The sequence below is a fragment of the Cynara cardunculus genome, unplaced genomic scaffold (genome assembly GCF_001531365.2).
Source record: "Cynara cardunculus var. scolymus isolate 2C unplaced genomic scaffold, CcrdV1 Un_Scaffold_1590, whole genome shotgun sequence".
Lineage (NCBI taxonomy): Eukaryota > Viridiplantae > Streptophyta > Magnoliopsida > Asterales > Asteraceae > Cynara > Cynara cardunculus.
Genome location: NW_020200807.1, coordinates 11266 through 22733, shown reverse-complemented (window position 1 = coordinate 22733; position 11468 = coordinate 11266). Strand labels below are relative to the sequence as shown.

Here is an 11468-nt window from a genome sequence, read left to right as displayed (position 1 = left end):
AATGCAAGTAACTTGAGTTCATTAAATTCTCCACCTTTGCTACTTCTTTTTTCTGCATATAAGACTTTATTTCTTCTTTTACATGTTCTAGACAATTTGGGCAACTAGTAACAGCCGATAGACCTCCAATAAAATGCCATTTTAAACGATATACACCACCCTTGACTACTTTACCACAAAAGTGGCAAGTGAAATTGTTCCTACATTTAGGATCTTGAGTTCCATATTTTCTACCGGGGTCACCTGATGAAGTGTTTGAATTTGAACTCGCAATAGGTTCCGATTCTGACATTCTGTAAGCTGGTGCTGGTCGACTTCTAATTCTTCACTTTGCTTGCTATCGACTGTCGAGCTTCTTCTTCTAGGCTGTCGATCTTTTGCTACTATCGACTACTGCTGCTGCTTCTACTTCTACTTCTTCAATATATGATGCGAGTTCGTTTTCTGCTGCTTTGCTGGTTGTCGACTCGAGTATATCGACCTGGACTCGAGTATCGACCTGGTTATAATCACGCTTTCTGCTTCTTTGCTGCTTCTGCTTCTACTTCTACTTCTTCAATATATGATGCGAGTTCGTTTTCTGCTGCTTTGCTGGTTGTCGACTCGAGTATCGACCTGGACTCGAGTATCGACCTGGTTATAATCACGCTTTCTGCTTCTTTGCTGGTTCTACTTCTTCGCTGTCGGGCGTCGGCTACTTCTATTAGGTCGATAACATTACCAGGCTGTTTATTAACGTTCTATTTTACTTTAACCTTCTATTTTACTTAAGAAGCCCAACTATATAGCCCAACTAAACACTGAAAAAAGCCCAAGAACGCAACTTATACATGATGCGCTGATGCACAAGTGATGCACGCATCGAGTGATGCGTAGGTGATGCGATCGCATCATGGAAACGCAACGCATCATGGAAACGCAACGCATCAGACCCTTTGTTGCGTTTTCTTCAGCGCATCACAGCGCATCACGCATCAGGTCGCATAATGCGCACATTTTTAAACCCAGCTAACATGTATTACTTTTAATTGTGACTGTTAGGGAAGTCCCACACATCGGCAATAAATGTTCTTTTTCGAAGTTACAGCTGATAGTCCTATTGATGTATTCATTAAAAAATGCTTCTGGGTTTATGTTGAACTAGTAGGAACTTACTGCTGGACTAAACTCATGCTAAAAATACAAAAACATTTTTCTAACTAAAAGACATCAACCAACTACATAACAGCTTACTTAGACTTGGGTTAGTTGGGTCCTGACCAGCTTCTGAAAATTTCATGACGCCACCATGATCACATGACCTTCACCATTTCTTGGACAACCTTACCTCTGTTGCAACCCCAATGGCGTTAGCTTCTGGTTTTGTATGTTCTACTTGATCCCTTGCTTTGCCTTTAGCAAATGGTTGAGCCCTCTGTATTCTCCCTCTCTACAGTCTTCTTTACTTCTCCATAGAGATTGTTGAGCTGTGAATATATCTCCTTATCTCATTTTCCTATTGTTTCTTCCGCTGTGGTGTTAATATTATCTTTTGATGAAAACTTGTGGCAATACTGTTCAATTTGTGAGTGTCATGGTCACTGCTTTCATACATACCGGCAAATAAATTATGTTGCTATCCTGAATAAGACATTGTTACTCTCCTAATCAGCAACAGCTGATGGGACTACTTTTTTGCGGATGCAGCTTATAGAAGTTGGATTAATTTGAAGGACATAAGGGAGTAGTAGCTTAATATGTAATATAAACCTTCATGTTTGTTGTAAAGATATGCCGCCGTTATCATGGACTTGATTGTAATCATTAAGTAGCGGCAATAAAAAAGGTCTGCTAGTTTACACACACGAATCTTATAAAATGCATTAGTTCTTGCTTTTGCAACTATTGGTTGTGTTGAAGTGCTTGTCTAAACTCAGAAAGACGTGGAGGATGTTTTCTAGATTTTGGAGAGAATCATAAAGTTACATGCCAGGTTTCTGTTACAAGTGTTTGATGTGCCACTATTGTCTTCTTGGGTGCTTCAGATTTTGGAAATGAACCCAGAGGATGAAGCTGAGGAAGATGGTGCAAATATCGATCTTGACTCGCAAAGGAAGGGTAAATGTGTTGTGCTAAAAACATCTACTCGTCAGGTAAAGCACAATACATCATGCATGCTATTTATGTAAATTATCTTTTATTAATTTTTCTATATAAGTGAGCCAAATATTTAAGAATATTGTAAATTCTTGCAGTTATAGCCAGAAGTTCTATTTTTCTGGCTTGAGCTAGTGGTCACCAACTTGCTCACATTTCTGTATCCTCTGCAGACTATTTTCTTGCCTGTCGTTGGCCTCGTGGACCCAGATAAGCTGAAGCCTGGTGATTTGGTGGGTGTGAATAAGGACAGTTACTTGATATTGGATACATTGCCATCTGAGTATGATTCCCGAGTCAAGGCGATGGAGGTTGATGAAAAACCAACTGAAGATTACAATGACATTGGAGGCCTTGAAAAACAGGCAAGCTTTTATCTTGATACAATAACTGCAAGCATACACCCCACATACTGATGTTATCAGGTTTGTGATATCCCTTTTGGATCGTATTTTATGTGACAGATACAAGAGCTAGTTGAGGCCATAGTTTTGCCGATGACACATAAAGAGCGGTTCCAAAAATTAGGGATACGTCCACCAAAAGGAGTGCTCTTGTATGGGCCTCCAGGGACTGGGAAGACATTAATGGCACGTGCATGTGCTGCGCAAACAAATGCCACTTTTTTGAAGCTAGCAGGACCCCAGCTTGTTCAGGTAGCTATATTTACTGTCCCTTAATATACAAAACATTTATTACCCACAAAAAGTGCTTCTGCCGGGTTAGGTTTAAAGAATTTCAGGTGGTAATGTGATTAGATGGGCATAATTGCATGTTCATTTCATATGTTTGTATTAATTGATATTGTCATAAACCATTCTTATCTACATATGGTTATGTCAATAATACTACATGCAGCAACAAGAGAATGCAGCTATACTTGCCTAGGGGTGTTCAAAAAAACCGCCGGACCGTTCAAACTGGCCGAACCAAGTCAAACCGGACCGTTTTTGGCGGTTTGAGCGGTCTAGCGGTCCGGTCTGGTTTGAAAAATAGCGGAAACCGGGCGGTCTGCGGTTTAGACTTTTTTTTGGGCGGTTTGGACCAACCCGACCGCCATAGGTGTATATATATATATATATATATATATTTTAGTATTATAATTATTAAGTCCAATTAAATGCTCAACTTTAATTTATACCTTATGGGCTATTAGCCCAAACATAAAGCCTTATCCAAAAAGATTTCTTAAATCCCCTAAATCTAAATCCCTAATTCGGTAATTCCTAATCCAGTAATCCACCTCTATTTCGGTATTTCACTATTTTCTAATCGTCGSRACGTCGCCTAATTCATCGAAATCGAACAAACTTGCCGACTTGCCGTTGCTGCTTGCYGGATTGGAAAGTAGAAACGACAGAGAGTCTAGCTGCCGTTGCCGACTTGTCGTCTGCCCTAGTCTAGTAGCTTGCCGTGGAAACGAAAGCGACGAAACAGAAGTCTAAATCCCTTAAGAACATATTTGTAAAMGAAAGTGAAGAACATATTTAAAGYCYATTAAAGRCMCAAACCGCCTAAACCGGTCAGACCAGACCGCCTTTTCGTGGTCTGGTTTGACCGGTCTGGGCACTTGGTTTCAAACCGCTCGGTCTGGAAATTTCACAAACCGCCATTACGGTTTGGTTTGTGGTCTGAGGGCTTAAACCGCCCAAACCGGACCGCGAACACCCTACTTGCATTTGAATCATTAACTACAAGAAACATTTGCATTGTCAGAATGAGTCTCCGCTTGAACTTTTTGCATGATTTAAGGGGTAGTTGATGCATTTTGTAGGATTTGTTGTAACTTATACTCTTAAGCAGTTCTAGGATCATGGAGTTAAAATCACCAGCATAGCAGACTGTAGAAAACCAGCTTCCATATCGCTAATAAATTGATCGGTCATCTAATGCAAACCACGATTAGATTATGACTAAATCAACGTGCCAACTTCATGGTTGTTGTAGATTATATTCAGATTTGTGCTATTTCTTGGATGGATTCTTGCATTTTGTATTTAGTGATGCGAACGACGTGTTTTGCACTGATGAATCTTTATTGGGCTTATGTGGACAGATGTTTATTGGTGATGGTGCAAAACTTGTTCGTGATGCATTTCAACTGGCCAAAGAGAAATCTCCTTGCATCATTTTTATTGATGAGATTGATGCTATTGGTACAAAACGGTTTGATAGGTATGTACATCACTGTTCTGTTTGCAGTATATCCCCCCGAATCCTTTATCAAAAAATATATATCCCCCACCAATGTCAATAGCATTAAAATAATTTGTTGGAGATGTGGGTGGGCGGCATAATATATTCATAAAGCTATTGTCTATTCATACATCTCCTTGATACAAGTCTCATTTGATTGCAGTGAAGTTAGCGGAGATAGGGAAGTGCAGCGGACTATGTTGGAACTACTTAATCAGTTGGATGGTTTTAGCAGCGATGAGCGGATAAAGGTACTTCTTTCCATCTCAAGTGGAAGTGTGAAACTATCTTTGTTATTTCTGAGTCGATATGGGCTTACAAATTTTCTTTTTTGTGCCTTACAAGAACTGCTTTGTATATTGAGGGATAATTACATTTTTATCCTTTGAACCAACAAAGTAAAAAAGAACTTTGTTAAGATGAATCATGGAGAGAGAAAAAAGTGGACAACTGATAATATAACATCTAGTTTCACCAGGTCCTGCTTAGAGGTGCTTTTCACCAGTCGCATCCTACTCTTCACGTCTATACTTGTTGCTATATGGTGAGCTCTAAAATTTAGAGCATCAAACTAGCAGAAACATGCAGTTTGTAAATAATGAGTACTTTCCAAGTTCGATCCTGTAACTCAAATCAATAATGCAAAAACGATTTAAGAATCCTTGGATTTAGCTGTTTTGATAAATGTCATCTGATTTTGACATCATCTCATCATTTCCTTGTGTTGGCGAGTAATGGAAGTGCTGTTTTAAATACTACATTTTTTGGTGATCTGGTGCTTACCTGCAGTTGCTTTTTTCATGTGAAAACTGCAGGTGATAGCAGCAACAAATCGGGCTGATATTTTGGACCCTGCTCTTATGCGTTCTGGTCGGTTGGATCGTAAGATTGAGTTTCCACATCCTACTGAAGAAGCAAGGGCGCGGATCTTGCAGGTATCCTTTAATGAAGATGTTATTGGTTTTATATGCATTAAACTTGTTTAGCATGGTCATTGAATTATATTTTCTGTATTGTAGATCCACTCCCGGAAGATGAATGTTCACCCGGATGTCAACTTTGAAGAGCTGGCGCGGTCTACAGATGATTTTAACGGGGCACAACTGAAAGCCGTTTGTGTGGAAGCAGGCATGCTTGCTCTTCGACGTGATGCAACAGAGGTAGTCTCTGTCCCATCTCTCTGTGTATATGTTATAACTTATTATTTCTACATGTTCCTGAGATAAGATAAAGAGGTGCGTGGTTGGATGTAATGGTACAAATTGACCAGGCGCCAGTCTGCCATTTATAGTTTGATGGTGAAACTGGAAACGACCCTTTATTTTTGAAAATGCAATTTTGGCTAAAAACTCTTGTCAATCTTGTAGCAGTGGATGAGGATTCAATTATATTGTTTGTTTTACAGGTAAACCATGAAGACTTTAACGAAGGGATCATCCAAGTTCAGGCTAAGAAGAAATCAAGCTTAAATTACTATGCTTAGGTTGTGATTTTGGAATTGCATTGTACAAGTTCAACAACTACTTTTACCGTAATTTTAGTTGTATAAGATTTCACGTCTTCCTTTCATCTTGTGTCGAATCCTGCAGCAGTTGCTTTTATATGGTTCAGTTCGGGACGATTTGGGCCCAAGAACACTTCTTCTCTTGTATCTTGTTTATTTTGCATCTATTTTCTTCTAACCATCTGGTGGCTTTGATTCAGTTCAGTTTTGGTCATAATCTACAGCTTAACTATTGCTTATTAGAGATGGCTAAAGATCGGAAGTCAGTCTTCCTTCACAATATATAGTGATCATCATATACTACTAGAAAAGACAGAAAAAGTCACTTGGAATGGTTCTGTTTTCAAATGCTGAAAAAAACTTGTAATTGTCATCTTGAATCAACCAAAATATAGCAGAACTATACCAAACAAAATGCAAAAGCATCAAGTTCCTGAGAATGATATATAGCAGCACAAGGGTTTGTTGTTGCTTATTATGGTTGTACATAACAATCAAGTTTGATAAACACCACACCTGGACCTCAAACTATAAATTTGTTTCAACATTTGACCTCTTTTAGCCCGTATGCCAAATACAGAAAAGTTGGATCGGTTGCTCCTTCCTTGTAGTATGCGAACACCATTGTCCCATCATCGTGCATGCTCTCCCCTACAAAACTGCACAAACCAAGATTCACTTTTCAAATGCCATCCGTAGAAAAAACACGAGAGAATAAACCTTAAATAGAGGGCAGATAGAGGCCATGCCTTGAGGATTTTCATGATTGTTATCTTTAGGATTCCATGGGATTAGTCAAAGTTTACGCGAGTTGGGTGGATACCCATGGTTACAAAAAAAACATAAGAATAACTAACGCTGTGCTGGATTATTCATCAGCACCCCCCCTTCTATCCTACATGAAGAAACTCAGCTTTGACTTTTGCCTTCCGGTTGGCCGATTTTTCAACAAGTAATCAGTTCAGAACATAAGTCTAACCGAATTACATGTTTTCTGTGGTCTCAAAGCAGCCACTTTAATTTGTATATCACACACGGTGATGAAACTTTATGTTCAAAATTTATCTACATACATGGATGTCGGAAAAACTTAATTATGAAATAGAGATCTGAACTTCCATACAGTTGAATAACTTACAACTGAAGGTCACTGAGCTTTGACAGAAGGAATTTGGTGGCTCCTTCGATATTCTTCTTAAAAGCCTCTTGCTTTTCGGGTTCCAACTTGGGTGTCAACAATTTGATGTACTTCTTGATGTATGCGACAAATTGCTTTTTGTCAAACGGCGGTTGCTCCTATAAGATAGTAAAGAAACAATTTTGTTCATAAATTAAATAACAAGATTAAGAAGCATGATCAATAATCAATCGCATAGATTTGGGAACGTACCTGAAGTCTGAAGGTATCAACTATATCAACTACCTTCACAGCTTGGTCATCTACACCTTCATCATCCTCACCACCTTCAGCTGAAGGGTTAGCACCAATATCTACACTAACTGCACCTTGGACTACCCACTGATGGAAGAAAGGACAAAGGCAATTTCATATAAGTCGAAAAATATACGATTAACCAAAGGGGTGCCGGGTTGCTGATATAAGTCCAGCCTCCCAGGAGATCAAGGATTCAAACCTCACCAAATGTAAGGGGTGTGCATGAGTATTTGCCATATATAAATATTATATACTTCATATATACACACACACATATATATATACACACATACACATACACACAATTGATGAATTTGAAATCAAAGGTACAAAGTCATCCTTTTTACCTTTCCTTCTACTTCCCATAGCATTCCGTTCTCAATTTCCTTGTAGGGGAAGGAGTCAGAAAGAAGCTCATCACCTGAGATTTCACAAGTGGATCAAGTATAACAACACAAGAATCGAGTAAAGATCACACTTCATATGATGGAGAAAATGAACTTCTTCAAACCATCCAAGAACATGCCAAATATTTGACAAAACACGTAGTTCAGAGGAAGTGTTGACTAGTTGTCAAGTATCTCTAAATATCCTCCAATAATCTTGTAAATACAAACCAATATCAAATTTGTTATGATAACAATAGCAGATAGACCAAAGGGTCACCCGGTGCCGGGCCTTCAAAAATATTACATACTTCAAAAATAGAATGGCAGATTGGTAGCTTTAACTAAAAAATGTTACAAATTTTCATGCAACATCCCAAAATGAGAACCGCATGAATTTTTAAGGACGAGGGAAATATCTATCGAAGGACATGTTTGGCACTCTTAAGCTAGCTTATGGTACTGACTGCTAAGCTTAACCAAAAAGTGCCGTTTGACACATATCATAAGCTAGCTTTTTCTGATCGCAATGTAGGAACACTTTTTTAATAAGCTTGCTTCTAAGCCAACTAGTGAGCAACTTTAATAGCAATCAATAGTAGAGGAATATAACAAAAATAATATATTTTCATGTTCTCATACAGCCAGTAAACTCTTAACCAATCAATCTTGACTGGAATCTATATAATATAGATGACTACATTAGGAGCATTTCCATTCAATTAAAGACCTCAAGCAATAACGGTTCAATTTGATAGTCTTTCTATATATCTAAACATATGCTTTGACTGGGTTCAAGCAAAGAAATCGATTATACTTCTAAACCAAAACTCATCATATACACACTGCCTTAACCATCAAAGACGATGCTAACCCTTCTGGATCAACCTCCACAAAATCTGATAACTAAAAACGAAAATTGGATCGACCAAAACCCTAATCAACCTCCGTATACTACATAATTGTAGGCTTGTAGGAATACGAAATTTAAGACAATCACAAGAAAATCGTGAACACCGAACAACACATGCATATAATAACAACAATCTGCGTACTATAAACGCAAAACGAACAAAAATATATATGAACCTCTTTTTAGCAAATTCAATGCAATAAATAGAATTTAGAAGCGGCAAAGTAAGAATCATAAGTGTTACCAGTTAAGAGATCCTGATATACCAACATGATGATCGATTACTGCAGAAAAGGAAACCACAAACTCTGTGTACTGCAAATATGTTTCTGAAATATTACGGGCGGTGACCAACTATTTATAGGAGTCGAGCACGGGAATTGACGAGATTACCCCACTATGTGTTTCCAGAATTTTCTTTTCTTTATCAATGCGGAAAAAAGATTTATTGAAGAACAAAGTTACAAATAATCCTCCGATGTTTAGTTAGTTAACAAAAATACCCCTTTTCTTTAAATAAATTCCATTTCGACCCCTATTAGAAGTTATCCAATTCATGTGAGCAATGAAGGTCGTGAGAAAAACAGTTATGACACTACAATAAAATAGGTTTTATAGGAGATAACAATATCTAAGTGTCCTAATAAATTGTTTTATGGGTTTGAAGTTTATAGGACCAAATAATAAAACGTCCTAAATGAAAACGTTGCAATAAGTTTATAGATTACTTTTGAACGTCTAAATAAGTTTTTAGAACACTTTTAAAATATCAGCTATTTTATAGATAATTTTGAGAAGTGTTCTATAAACACATTTTTTATTTATTTTTTTATGAGCAGGCCCGGCCCTGGGCACGTGCAACCCGTTCGATCATACATGGCATCAATGCCCAAAGAGGCATGAAATTTTTATATAGTGTTAGTTTTTGGTTTTGGGGTTTAGTAATTTGAGACTTGGTCTTTAATTATAAACAGAGGCCCAACTGACCAGACCTGTTAATAACAAACCCAAAGACTTGAATCGGTGACAATAGGATAGACACATCACAGTTCACAAGACGATTGACTTTGGCGATTTCTATTGTTTTTTGAGTGTTCGACTTTTTCGATTTTCGACGATGACGTTCCAGTTCCAGAGGAAGACGATTAACGGTAGCGAGTCCAACGACTGTCCATGGGACGATGGATCGATCTTGATGATCACTCAATGCATTGGCGCATTGTCGACTGCCCGATTATATATACTCGAATACACGATTGTTGATTAAACTCTCAAATATCAATCGTTCATTGTTTCTCAAATCTCAACCCTTCAAATCTAGATACAGTCAATTGCATTTGTATTTCTTCAAATATGGATTCTGGAACTAGAAATGGAACTGTGGAAGTCGATTGCATTGTTTCTCAAACCAATGTATGATTTTGTTTCTAAATTCTAACATAGTAACATTTAATTGATTAATTTTGACATTATGTATTCATTGTATTTGCAATTGATACAAACTCTCTTATGGTAACGATTATTAACTTAATTGCTGTCCAATATTGTAATGATGGAAACTTGAGAAAAAAATCCTAGTTTTAAGAAGATGAAATTAAAGTTTACTTGTCAATGGTTTCTAGTGATTTTGGTATCAAAATATCAACATTTATCTTGTATTTATTATAATATCAAAATCCCCATGAAAAACTGGTTAGAAATCGACCAAAAATGGCTGAAAAAATCAATAAGAAAAAAAAAACTGGGTCAAGTTCACTTTTTTGAGCCTTTCCATTTGATTTTGGTCATATGTTCTATTACTATGAGTTCATTTCATTATTAGATTGGCTTAAACAGAACATAACATGATATTTGTTATTTTGGAGCATAGTGCATACAACATAAGTTATCACTTGCACACTTTGGTCTTCTGAATTTTGTTTACTCTTTTAGTTAAATCTAATTAACTAATTATAGTTTTCTTGCCTTTTAAGTTGCATATATTGAAGTAAGGTTCTATCATACTACTTTCAACTTGGAAAAGGGAAACCATAAAGAAAGGAAGCACAAGCTTAATTCATAAGATATTAAACATGTTTCCTAGATCACAACCATCATGTGCACAAAATAGAAAAAGAAAGAAAAGACAACAAGAAATTACTCAATCTTTACAGGGATCGTTAAATCGATATTTTTTAGGCAAATGTGTCTGAAAATCCCATTGAAAATTTGCCTGAAAATCCTATTGGAAATGTTTCTGAAAATCCCAATGATTTTGTTGAAAATATTGAAAATGTGTGTACTGATGAAGTTCTGGATGATGAAAATCCGTGTAATAATGAAGTTAGTTTGAATATTTTTGATCCAAGGATTTAGGATGACTTAGATTGAAAAATGAAAGATTTGTTTGCTGAAAAAGGCCTATAAGGGACACCAACATCAACTTTCCAAATGATAAGGTAGGTAGACACTTTTCTTGTGAACATTATGTCCGTAAGTTATGAAATGGTGATTCTTAAGAAAGATACAGATCATTGGAAAGAAATTTTGATTAGAATAATTGATGTTATGAAATGTCTAGCACAATATAATTTGGCTTTTCGTGGATCAAATGAAAAAAATTATCAAAGTTCTAATGAAATTTCTTTTGGGTATACTTCAAATGATTGCCGAGTTTGATCCTATCATGAAACAATATTTTCGGCTAATTAAAGATTAAGAAACTCATTATCATTATCTATAACACCTGAAATTTTCCCATATTCTCTACTCCGTTCACGTCAGGATTTTCGTCTCTTTGATGAGGTATGTATTTCAATTGTGGTTATATGTATTATTCTTGGGACTTAGATCATTTCTTTTGTTATCAGATTTTCCTTAGGGTATATATATATATATATATATATATATATATTCATA

The 11468-nt window shown here is 36.7% G+C and overlaps 2 protein-coding genes across 2 annotated transcripts in view; one reads left to right on the top strand and one right to left on the bottom strand.

Moving 5' to 3' along the window:
- LOC112502569 (26S proteasome regulatory subunit 6A homolog) overlaps nucleotides 1–5961 on the top strand; it is a 9470-nt gene extending 3509 nt beyond the window's left edge. Inside the window, exons 3-10 of the mRNA XM_025106521.1 lie at nucleotides 2025–2132; nucleotides 2310–2501; nucleotides 2601–2792; nucleotides 4193–4311; nucleotides 4496–4583; nucleotides 5148–5267; nucleotides 5352–5492; nucleotides 5738–5961. Coding sequence (XP_024962289.1) covers nucleotides 2025–2132; nucleotides 2310–2501; nucleotides 2601–2792; nucleotides 4193–4311; nucleotides 4496–4583; nucleotides 5148–5267; nucleotides 5352–5492; nucleotides 5738–5815 — 1038 coding nt within the window. The 3' untranslated portion in view covers nucleotides 5816–5961. The remainder of the gene's footprint in view (nucleotides 1–2024; nucleotides 2133–2309; nucleotides 2502–2600; nucleotides 2793–4192; nucleotides 4312–4495; nucleotides 4584–5147; nucleotides 5268–5351; nucleotides 5493–5737) is intronic.
- Nucleotides 5962–6240: 279 nt separating this feature from the next.
- On the bottom strand, nucleotides 6241–8920 carry LOC112502570 (translationally-controlled tumor protein homolog). Its single transcript, XM_025106522.1, has 5 exons — nucleotides 8815–8920; nucleotides 7619–7692; nucleotides 7227–7355; nucleotides 6975–7132; nucleotides 6241–6495 (listed from the first exon to the last, which is right to left on the bottom strand). The coding sequence occupies exons 1-5, from the start codon at nucleotides 8840–8842 to the stop codon at nucleotides 6378–6380; spliced, it is 507 nt and encodes a 168-aa protein (XP_024962290.1). The 5' UTR covers nucleotides 8843–8920; the 3' UTR covers nucleotides 6241–6377.
- Nucleotides 8921–11468: the final 2548 nt, after the last annotated feature.